The sequence below is a fragment of the Priapulus caudatus genome, unplaced genomic scaffold, assembly GCF_000485595.1.
Source record: "Priapulus caudatus unplaced genomic scaffold, Priapulus_caudatus-5.0.1 Scaffold24, whole genome shotgun sequence".
Classification (NCBI taxonomy): Eukaryota; Metazoa; Priapulida; class Priapulimorpha; order Priapulimorphida; family Priapulidae; genus Priapulus; species Priapulus caudatus.
In genome coordinates, this window is record NW_014577085.1 from 836711 (window position 1) to 849531 (window position 12821).

Below are 12821 nucleotides of genomic sequence, written 5' to 3' on the forward strand. Positions count from 1 at the left end.
GCAGAGAACAATGAACAAAAATGTCGCCTTTTCGCATGGCACCCAAAACAAAGATTGCAGAGATGAGAGGTAGAGGAGCCGTAGGGTGTGGAGAGGGAGGCGGAAGAGCCAGTAAAATATTAAGTCATCCACTATTTTGCGCAGTTTGCTGTTTTTGGCCTTGTTGTTGTTGCTTGTTAAAAAATCGTGGCTACGCCACTGTTTTTGGGTGTTTTCTGACCATATTATTATGTGATTGAAAATAGGAGATTTGGGGATATTTTTTGGGACAACCACATATTTTTTCTTATTTCGAGCACTGGTTTACAATACATGACGTGATCTGATGATTACAGCACACACGTACAATCCATTACATTACACGACGTTATACTACGTACAATACACGACTTTATATTATATTACAATACATGACATGACAAGACATTATAATACAATATAACACATTACGATTAGACAACTTTATATATATGATATATGATATTTACAATACATGACGTGATCAGATGATTCCAACACATACAAACCATTACAATACCCGACATAATACTACCTACAATACATGACGATATATTATGTTACAATACATTGTAAAACCATGCGATAGATTACATTACAAAACATTACGTAACGTTACATTACTTTACAATACAATACATTAGTGCATCACGTGATAAATCGTTGAAATTTTATTGGATAACGTCGCAGATACTATGAAACAATAGTGTCCGCCTGAGCGGGCACTATTGCTTGCACGACGCATTGTTATTCATGTTATTGCATTTATGCATTGTTATTTGCATTGTTCGAATTCAATTTCAAAATTCGAATTCAATTTCCCCTACCTGTAGCAGTTTTCCTGAGTCATCGACAGCGTTGTTATCAGTCAGACGACAACAACATGGAGCGCTCGAGATTTTTTTATTCACTTCATATTTGCCGAGTAGATTGCAAAGTTATGTGATGCACTAAAAACATTAATGCCTGTTGTTGGGGGCACTATGCTCTCATAGTGCCGCACGAAGGGTCGTTGTCGTAACAGGTACTACAGATATGTACCCGAGGTAGTTTTAGGTAGTTTAGTATTATGTTTATATTTTTATATGAGGTATGTTTAGGGTTAGGGTTAGGGTTAGAGTTAGGGTTAGTGTTAGGGTTAGGGTACACTTCTGTAGTACAAGTCTGGTACACTGTGTATACATATATGTACCTCGGGTACATATCTGTAGTACCTGTTATGACAACGACCCCTTGAGCCATAGTGCCCCCAACAACAGGCATTAATATATAAATATTGTATACATAAGACAGTGAGATTCATCGATTTCGAATTGCTTAAACATTTCTTTACATTCATCTTACACAATTAACGAGCAACTATTTTGTCAAAATATGATATATAGCTAATTCAAAGACCTACTAGAGAATTATTAGAGCAAATATCTGATATAAGTTCCTTAAATCTTATGTATGAAACACCGGATAGACTATAATCTCCATTCTCTATATTCTCCATCACGATTGGCCCCTCTCCATGTTTTCAAACTCAAGCGTTTATAATTAAGTTCTAAAATATTTATTACGGCCACGTGAATCATAAATGACATAATGTTTCATCCTCGAAGACGAAGGTTCCATATAATTTTATTTTATTTCTGGTAATTCCATACTAATACTGCCAAAATACTGGAACTAGCTCCCATATTGTTTATTGTAAATTGTGACATTGAAACCTTCTCAGCTCCTATTTACAGCAATGATCTACAGTTCTGATCGACTTCAAACTCCGCCTTCTGTTTAGTGATTTGGACTGTGAAGAGTTATGCAGAGATTACAATATTACTGTTACTGCCACCTTGCATGCTATGAGCAATGGTGTTAGACGTTATATACGCCTAGAAACCCTTTCTTTCTGTGGAGTAATATGAGAGTGGTTTTACTTTCAGTGTGACTAGAAAGATCTACTCATCTAGGACAACTGAAAAGCTGTACTGCTGAGGTACTACTTTCATTACTTGCACATATAACTTGTTTTATCAGCATACAGCAGATAGCGTAATGTAGCTGATCGTAATATCGTATGGTAAATCACTAAATGGGGATACTAGTCCGCTGACTGATATAATTCTGATCCAATAATCCAATGGCATGCGTCATTCACAAGGGTGTGCTAGATTTTCTGTTCGATATTTTGGTTAAAAAATCGTATGAAACGTGGTAGTGGCACAACACGTCGTCACAAGAGAGATGGAAATACTTTTTTGTGTTATGTGTGGTTGGTTATTTTATAAGTGTGTGATATGTTATTGATCCATTGATGTGTATCTATAACATCTAGTGGATTACAGTGCTCCAGATTGCATGCGTATTTGCGTAAAATACGCATTGAAAACACTCATTTACGCATACATGCACAAAACATAGAGTACGTATATGCTAGTATTTGCCCCAGTATGTATGAATATATATACAAACTTAATTAGAGTACAATTGCTGTAGTATTTTTCAACGTATGCGTAACGTTATAGTGCTTTAACTATGTCAGTCATTTTTAACCAAAAAGTACAACACACGTACATATGCACACGCCTGTGCGCACGCACACGCACGCGCACGCACACGCACACGCACGCGCACGCACACACACACACACACACACACACACACACACACACACACACAGTGCAAGCAGAGTTGGACAACGTAGAAAGCAAAATACTCATTGGTAGAAAAAAATGATGAGTACTGTATTTGGCGAATACTCATGGCAAACTAACCGGTTCTCATGCATACACTTGAAAATTGATGAGTAAATACTCATCCGATCCCAAAATTATCTGGAGCACTGGATTAATCATGCAGTGTTATTTCTCCTGCTCAAAAATCAGTGTGCATTAATTGGACCTCCAGTTTTAACCTCACATCCTAATGGAAATATTATTGTGGGTTTTTAGCTCATCTGACGTAGTCAGGTGCAGCTTGTAGAATCGCATGATTGTCTGTCTGTCCGTCCGTCCGTCCGTCTGTCCGTCCGTCCGTCCGTCCGTCCGTCCGTCAACAGTTGGGCACAAATCTTACTGCTCGACGTACGGTCACGATATTCGGGACGTGGGGGGGTAATCCGAAAACGAGTTGGAATGTCGAAGCTGAGGGGTCAAAGGTCAAAGGTCAAGAGGTGTAAAAGAAGGGGGAACATTCCCTCCTTTACTTAAGGTATTGCAGCACAAATCTAAACGGCTCGACCTAGGCTCGTGATAGTCGGTGTATAGCATCATGGTAGGAAAAGCCATCACTGTTTATTATTTTCAAGATGAGAAGTCATGCAGGGTTGACCACATATGGTTAGTAAAAAGTTCCTTTTTCGCTATTGCCCAGATAGGAAACTGTACAGACTTATGTATCAGCAGATACCAAGGTTTACTATAGTGTCGGCAAACGCAAGGTTGAGGCGCAAGATGCCCAAAGAATGGGAATTCTTATAAATGTAGTTGATGTAGATATTACAACAAAGGTCATGCAATACTACAATCATGGAATAATAGGTCAATTGATTATGCAATGTTGACGAATGCTAGAGTAACTGGCACCTTAATGAGTACATTACCTTATAGCCAAACGCGTATTAGTTTGTTCAATATCACTGCTGGTTACTAAGAAATGTCTAATTGAAATCCTCAGTCCAAAAATCTGTTGTTTACAGTTTCAAACCGCTGCCGGCGACGCGGGTGTGATACAGATTTATAGTGCACCGGACATTTTCGCACGCATGCTCGGCCGTACGCAATGCTATCATCAGTGATTTCGTAAACATGGACTCGCTCGTGCATAAGGCAACCTTTTTTTGTCAGGGCTTCCACTGGCGTGCCGTTCTAAGAGCGTGGGTTGGGCCGTTTGTTCACTCTAATCCCAGGTTTAGTCAGTCGGCCGTGGGGCTGACACCGCTGACACCTTCATTTCTATCTCGGCATCCTAAAACATACCGGGCCGCCACACATGTTTACGTCATCGCTGACTCCTGGCATGACTCACGGCACGTAAATGATACGTCTCGCATACATATCACACACACCGCGATTTCAAGTCTTCGTTTTGTTACATGTACCACCCAGCACGTGATACCTTGGACAAAACTAATACCAGCGGTCTTCCGTTAATAGCCGGTAACCGGTTATTCTTACGCGGCCTACTCGCCGGCAACTTTCGCTTACGGCTATCAATTTGAGAGAAACTCCCACTACAGGCAGGTAAAATATTTAACTCATATTTGAAAACAAACGCGCAAGTTCTACGTTTCTAATCACTTCCAACCCCAAGGACTAACCCTCTTACCTATGCTGCACGGCGCGGGGTTGTTCTTTCTAATATAGAAACAATGCCACTATAGCCTCTATCTATATCACTATCCAATTCTACGAAACCGCATACCCACTCAAAAAATAACGGCTACTTCTGTTGGGGTCAGAATCAGACACACTCTTATTTCCCCGCGACCCCCCTAGCAGGTGCTCGCGCCTTCGTCCGGCTCGCGGTTCCGTTCCTACCGTCTTGCCGCGAAAAACAGTTTACCTGCTATTTCACTGTCACAATTACCTCGGCGTTTCAGATACAGTAACGAGGAACGCCTGAAATACGCATTTGGCTATAATGGTACATGGTACTTACTTAACTACACTAAGGTGCAGCTACTCTCAGGCATTCATCAAGCGACTTGCATACACTCCGATTGGACCTATTACTTCCTTTTAAGGCATAATTCGACCATTGATTACTTGGCCAACTTTCTTAACCGAATGCTGTACAGTAACTGGCCCACCTTTGAGTAGTTAACTCAAGGACAGTTACCTTATAGCTCCCAAACGATACTTACCGTTTGCTCCAATCATCACTGCGCGTTACTAAGTCAAATAGTCAAATTCGAAATCCACTACCGGAGTAACAAATAACCATGCGTCCCGGCCCGCGGGCGAGTGCCATCTATCCGGTTGCTCGACAGTTTGACCCCCGCTATGCCAGCGCGTAACCCCGGCGCAACCGGCGAGGCGCGGGCGGTGTCATACACGATCTAATAGCTGCACCGGACACTTTTCGCAGCGTCAGATGCCCTGCGGCCGTCAGTGATTGCATCTTGTAGTCTGAGTGCGATTCCGTACGTGAATGGTTTTCCCTCTTGGGATTCCGGTGAATAATGAACCTAATCCGAAGCTCTGAGATTACAAGCAACATAATATGTAGAGCAATAGGACAATAAATCTACGCGAGCCAATTTACCGGCAAACACATCTCCGATGCTCAACCATCCTGCTTCAGAACATTTGACGTCACCCGAAGGCCGACACCTCGATGTTTCATTTTAGTTGGGCATCAAACTTATTAGCAGTTAGTCGCCAGCCATTTACCAAATTTACGCGATTTCAATTTAGACATTTCTTAGTAATAGCAGTGCATCATTCTGGCGACCAAACTAATCACGCGTTCTGGCTATAACGGGTAACTGTAGCTTAACTAACTACACAAGGTCCACGCTTTACCTGCTAGCATTCGTCAACTCGGGCCATAATCGATGGCTCGAATTTATTCCTTTAATAATGATATCTAATTATATATCAGTAGTCTGATAAGTATATATATGTTTATTATACAGAAGTCATGTGAATGTTACAGGTTGATTTGATTTGGAGTAAGTAATTCAGAGAATTTTGCATTAATAGTAGTAAAAAAACTTTCTAGTAAAAGTCCGTGTGACAGCACCTGTAACAGTGTAATGATACACTCAGAGGCATACCTATGGAAAATAGCGCCTATGGCAAGCATTGAAATTCCGCCCTTGTCCAAACACCTGACACCCATCTTTTAGATAACTTTACCATAATATCAGCTCAAAAATACAAATCAAGCTCGTTAATCTTTTAATTAACAAATTATGGCACAACAAATAAAACATCTTAGTTGGAATTATGCAAATAAATGACTCATACTATAATGGCAAAATGATTGAACAATGATTAGCAATTTCTAGATTTGTATTCTTGGTACAAAAATTATTTTTATCAGAGTAGTGCTGTACATAGCTCATCTAAACGTAGATTACCTGTAAAGATGATGTAAAATGCCTGCTAAAGTGCTCAGAACCTGGTGTGAGAATGTTTATCATGGACCCATAATGGACCCGCCTATGCTAGCTTACCGATATTGGTGTGCCGCTAAGTTAATTGTTCATATTGGAGTTATGTTGGCTACTTGGCTTGCCTGTATTGCCTTGCCTATATTAGACCAATATCGGCCTGGTGATATTGGCCTAGGGTCGTTAACCAACAGACGTGTAGAATTGGTACATTTATTTTCAGTGTAAAATGTAATGGCTTATTTAAAGTTAAAAAGAATATAAATATTAAAATGTATTTAAATTTAAATGTATTTTTTTGGGATGTACACGAGTACATGTGATTGGTTCTACCGGTATGTAAAATTTTGTTGCTTGGGGATCAAGCTGGTTTAATCTAGGTAATTGGTGATGAGACTGTTTATATCATGGCAGTGGATGATTCAGAGGGTGTACCCAACACTATTACCAGAAACCTAATAACCATTACTGAAGCTCGTAGGATCTATATGTCCCCTTGACCTCTGTTTGACCTGGCTCGTTTAGCTATTTCTGACTAACCCTAACCCTAACCTTATATATTTATATATATATATATATATATTAGTCAGAAATAGCTAAACGAGCCAGGTCAAACAGAGGTCAGGGGGACATAGACCTTATCTGCGTAACTGAAGTCTCTATAGACTGTCTCCATTTAAATTTTTTAGAGTAAATACAAATTAGTGATTCTGGTAATTTCTTCTAGTATCAGCTTCTGATCAGAATCTATAAGCTAATACTCATCCCTTCCCACATTCTTTGTGACATTTTTATTTTCTATAGTTAGCCATAGAATGTTACATCAAGGCAGCCTCTGCTAATTCTGAGAAAGGTCATTGGCTCACTGCCAAGGGTTTTATGTCCTCGATGTATTTTCATGTGTTTCCCTCATTAGCAGAGAAGGGATTTCAAGTTTATATAGTCCTCCAGGCCATGAGAGATACACTCATGTTTCGTAATGTTGAAAGCCAGGTTTGTTCTGCCTTGTAAATAGCCACTGCACTGACTGCATCACTCGATACGAAAGTTGGGCACGCTAACCTCTCCACAACCACTGCTCTATAGTAACATCAGGAGTGAATAATAATAGATTGTAAATATACTACTAATAATAATCTATTATTATTCACTCCTGGTAACATAATGCAGTCAAAATTGAAGTAGCAGATTGGTTTAATATATTTATGCTTGTTAAAGGCAATTACCAGAGAAACCCCAAGACTACATCGTAAATATTATTCCCTTTACAGATGTGAAATTCTTAGGGTGCTATACTACAGTGAAATACAAGATTGACTGGGTTGTAGCTAGCCCTAGCTATTAACCAGGGTTGCGTTTTTTTGTAAAGCACTTAGTACATATATTGAGGTAGGGTTTATGTTATACATATCAGGCATGGTATTTATATAATTTAAGTCGAATTTTTTAAAAGGGTACAGTTGTGTTCAAGCTGAAGCTATAAAGAGTTGACTATGTTAGAGATATGTTGCACTATATACATTTAAAATGGCAGAAATCAATTTAATTTAAATCATTTTTTTAAATGGATACAGTTTGTTCAAGCTGAAACTATTAAGACTTCACTATGTTACAGATATGCTACACTATGTGAATTTAAAATTGCAGATGGTGTTATCAGCCACATTGTCATGGTTAGGCTGACAATGGGAAGTATCCGATGGGCATTTAACTTTGGAAAATGGAAGCCGTTGAGGGAAGAATGGCTACTAGCTGCACAGTCTGTTCAACTGGAAGAGAACCAAAGAATACACAAATTTGTTTTCCGTAAAGATGCCAAAGCCGCACTAGTTAGTATCCTACATTAATTCATGATAGACTAGGTGCTCAGAAAATGTGAATTTTGCAATACTTTAGTAATTATACAGACATGGCAAATCAGTTAATTACCATGTGTGCTCTGAGTGTAAAGTAGATTCTTCATTAGTGGCTTTGATAAATTATTGATTCTGGTTTGAGAATTATCACTACATGAAATAACCCACCTATGAATTGTGATCATTGTGCATGAATTTTACATCGTTAGTATTATGCCCATTTAATTTAATAAATAGTATAATTCACATGTTCAATCTACAACTATACCTGGCATATATTCAAAATTATAAAATTCTATAATAGCATCTTTAAAGTTCTCCACATCGGGATTCAATTAGGTGTTTATTTAACCACACACAAACCTCCATGCAGGTTGGACGATTGCTGCTGCGCAAAGTCATTGCTGAGAAGCTTGATATTCCATGGCAAAAAGTGAAACTGGTGAGAACCGAAAAGGGGAAACCAATTCTGGAGGATACCGAGGACCATCGCATTAGTTTCAACATTGCTCACCAGGGTGACTATACTGTGCTGGCATCAGAAATGGGGCCGTCAACAGTTGGCATTGATGTCATGAAGGCAGAAAGACCAAGTAAGCTCGTTATCCTATTCATGGTCTATGTCGCGTTAGTTTTTTAGCATTTTTTATCTCGTTTTGTATGGACACTGCATAAAAAAAGAAGTTAAATCCTTCCCGCGCCATGTGGTACATAGGCGCATAGGGCGGTGCCTATCTCCGTTTCCGTAACCCTGAGCTGCTTTCACCGTAAATGCTACAGTAGGGGGTTAGTCCACTGGTAGCACTGCGAGTTAACTCGCCACACTCTATCTCTATTTGCTGAATGCTAAGCAGAGAAGCCTAATAATAATACTGCATAATAATCAAAAATTATTCGACTGTTGTGTTAAATAGATGGAATCAAGGGTCTAAAGGATTTCTTCAGGCTAATGCGACGGCAGTACACTGATCACGAGTGGGTGACAATCTTGAAGAATCCTGATGAGCAGGAACAGTTGTGTGCATTTTACCGATTATGGGTATGATGATTTCCATCCTAAAAATTCAAATAAGATATTGATTTTGATTGAGTATGGATTTTCTCTGCTGATAAAATACAGAATTATTGGACAGGGATCACAATGCACCTGAAAAGGTCAGAGAGAATGCTTGAAAACAGGGATGTAGCAGATTTAATAAGTCACATTTGTTTCTATAATTGCTACCCTTTTTCATACAGTGCCTAAAGGAGAGCTACATAAAAGCTGTTGGTATAGGAATCGGCTTTGAACTGAAGAGGATGGAATTTCACATCTACAGTCCAGAGGTCCCAATAGGTCAAGTTATCCTGGATACTAGGGTATATACGCAATCACACTTCTACATGCCATACAAACTATACTGCTGTTATTAATATATGTCTATATATATAAAGTTGTTCAGCCGAATTTGTGTGTTCGCGCATAACTAGAGAACTCCGCAGCCTAGAGGAAAACTAAATATATTTTCAGAATCAGCACGTCTGGGAGGTGGTTCTGGCTAAAACAAAAAATCAAAATTATTACTCATCCGGTAACCGTAACTCCAACAACTCCAACGCTAACACTAAATATATATATATCGGAGCGCTTTATATAGGGGGTGTGATCCACAAAAATTAATCTATGGTGTGGGGACAGATATCATGATGCAAAAACTCTAACCCTAACCCTAACCCTAACCCTAACCCTAACCCTAATCCTAACCCTAACCTAATACTAATACTAATACTAATAATATTAATCCTAATACTAGTGCTGCCACGTTGCGGTGTCCTTCCACGCCCGGGGGATAGCATTACCCGTCACGTACGTGTGAATCCATGGTGTATAACCATAACGGCCCAGTAGCCGAATGGATAAAGCATCGGACTCCTAAACCATTGATTCTGTGTTTGAATGCCACCTCGGGAAATGCTTTGTTTCTTTACTTTTGGACTGTTTAGTATGTACTTCTGCCGTATTCACCGTTAATTTCAATTTTTTTTTTTTACCACATTTAAAGGGAGAGTTTACTCTAGGTTCTAGGGTTATTTTCAGCTAATTTAGGTTATAATTACGCTACATAAAAAGTTTCATGGTTCAATCACCATTAGAAATATTTAAGAAAAACGTTTTAAAACTAACGACTACAGTTTCATTACAACGACGGTGGCGCCACTCAATGTGCACGATCTGATAAGTTGCGCAAAACCAATTTCCAGCCAAGGGCTACAGACCGAGGGTGTTTCTTATTTATTCATTTAAAAGCAAAAGGATTGTAATATTTTATAAACGACATATAGTTTTAGTTATAATATGGATAAATTTGCCCTAAAATGAATATCGTTCGGTTAAATAGCATTTAGGTATAAATATAATTGCACTTTTGTGATTAGCCCTCGGTCTGTAACGTGCAAAATAAATTGTCAACTACGCAACTTTTTCGGGGTGGCAGCACGGTCGCGGGTGTCATGGCGCCGTTCAAATTTCGTAGCGTTGATGTGTAATTAATTATAACAATAAATTCATTCGGCGCACGGATCCATAGCTGCCAGCGCTGCATACTGTCGTAGGACGTTCCCGCGGTCGCGTGCGCCTTGCCGCGGAACTGCGCGCAGCACTTTGGATTAACACCTCCTTTCGGCAACGCTTCTCTAGTATCCCGTCTCATCTGGATGGATGCATGGATGGATTCATGGATAGATACATAGATAGAGAGATAGATTTTGTGGTATTTTACTTTCAACCAAGTGGTCACCAACTAAGTACTTTTTCCCCTGCTCACTTATAGAATTGCGCTCTTTATTTCTTCCCAAAATGTTTTTTTGTTTCTGTTTTCTTTTCAGTTGCATGAAATATTTAACTTTAACTGTGTCACTTACATGAAAAGTTAAGTTAAAAAGTTAAAAATTCATAAAAATTCTATTCATCAATAGATGGCAGTGCGTACAGATTAACATCACGTACGTGTGAATCCATGGGGTATAGCCTTAACGACGCAGTGGCCTAATCGCTAGAACATCCGGCTCCTACACCGTGATTCCGGGTTCGAGTCCCAGCTGGGGAACAGCAGGGCTTTTTCCCCTTTACCTACCTCTAGTATGTATTATTTTTATTACCAATCCGAACGTATTCCCCGCCGAACTCGAAACAAAAGGCAGCTACTAACGCACTTGCTCACTCGGCGAGGCGGTGTGGCTCGCTGGGAGATTGGACATTGACGCAACACTCGGCGAGATAACCTTTGACCCGGCACACAGCTACATACCGGCATACAGCTGGTATGCCCCCCACGCACGCACGCCTACCGCAATCAGCAGCAGCTCTAGCTCCAATCTTCCAGCGAGCCACACCGCCTTGCCGAGTGAGCAAGAGTGCGTTAATAGCTGCCTTTTGTTTCAAGTTCGGCAGGGAAGTTCGGATTGATGGCCAAATAATGGATAATCGTGTCGTACGTTTTAGTCTGTATCTCCGGATTGCTTGTGTATACGAGAAACGATTTCGCACGATGCTAGGCGAATGTACTGTGTACGATTTGACCTCAAGTTGGTTGAGTTACGCGTAGTAAATCGTAGGTATTCTAAGGCTAGATTTATTTGTTTATTGAAGTCACAATCCTTCCCTATTATCTACTCCTGATATATATATATGTAATACAGTCGAAGGACGAATATGTAGAGTAGCTAGGAGACAGTCATTGTTCGGGCTGGTCATATAGGAACAGCTGTGCAAAGTCGTAACGGGATAGTTAGGAGGGAAATAGGGCAATTATAGACAGGCATGTAAGAGGGCTGTGGAGAGACAATAGGGAGGCGTGGCTACCTATTGCGATATATAACCGCGTGCTCGGCCAGAGACGAGGAAGAGAGAGAGCCCTAGTGTCACACCACGATAGACATATACAGAATAGTATTGAGACAGCGACTGAACGTCACACACCTCGTAAGTTATGTGAGGTGACTCGTGTACCTATACTGTACGCATTCGCCATGTATATGGGCGAATGCTAGCTAAGTGTAACTATTAAAGATATTCATGAGTACGTACATACTGTATGATACAGTATGTATCCAAGGAAATAAAACAACATGCCAAAAAATGGAGGAGAAAAAAATGGAAAAAAAACATGGAAAATTAAGAACCTACTTTAAAATCTTAGCCTAAAACAGGTTCTTATGTAAAGGGGTCTAAATGGGAAATTTTAGCCTAACATGTTCTTATACGCGGGTTTTTACTGTATTTCAGTTAAAATGTTTATCTATAGGATGCTTGCCACAGACTACAGATTGCTGTTCTCAGTACTTCTAGTCACTTATTGAACTAAATTATAATTAAATACGTAATGTAAACATACTACCTGTTGTTGTTGCTGTCGTTGCTATTGTACAGGTTTTACAAATATGACTTGATTGTCTTTGCAGACAGAAGATATGACAGAGTTCACGATGCCCAATTTCACACACCTTGGCTTCTCACACTTGGTTGACACTGCAGAATCGCTGCTTGAGTCAGAGGATAGCAACTGGGAAAACTTCACTAATAAACCAGAAAATCCAAGCGATTGGAAAAGGTCAACAGCAGGAAGTCTAGACATATAAGCCCATTTATGCTTTTGGTAGATATATCATCAGATGATCGATTTACTTGTGTTGCAATGGAGGTGGAGACATTTGTGAATTCAATTTCATTCTCATCACAATTAACCCAACATATACACTACTGTAAGGTACTAAGCAGTTATTGTTCTGGTATGAAGGTGACTGTAAGTATGATAACCACCTTTTGTGTTGGGAAAATAGTTAAATTTCTTTATTATGTGGTGTAG

At 39.7% G+C, this 12821-nt stretch overlaps 1 protein-coding gene across 1 annotated transcript in view; it reads left to right on the forward strand.

Annotated features, from left to right (window-relative positions):
* LOC106813664 (L-aminoadipate-semialdehyde dehydrogenase-phosphopantetheinyl transferase-like) overlaps positions 1 to 12594 on the forward strand; it is a 16349-nt gene extending 3755 nt beyond the window's left edge. Inside the window, exons 2-7 of the mRNA XM_014817864.1 lie at positions 1947 to 1999; positions 7769 to 7950; positions 8351 to 8570; positions 8892 to 9016; positions 9217 to 9336; positions 12409 to 12594. Coding sequence (XP_014673350.1) covers positions 7792 to 7950; positions 8351 to 8570; positions 8892 to 9016; positions 9217 to 9336; positions 12409 to 12594 — 810 coding nt within the window. The 5' untranslated portion in view covers positions 1947 to 1999; positions 7769 to 7791. The remainder of the gene's footprint in view (positions 1 to 1946; positions 2000 to 7768; positions 7951 to 8350; positions 8571 to 8891; positions 9017 to 9216; positions 9337 to 12408) is intronic.
* The last annotated feature ends 227 nt before the right edge of the window (positions 12595 to 12821 follow it).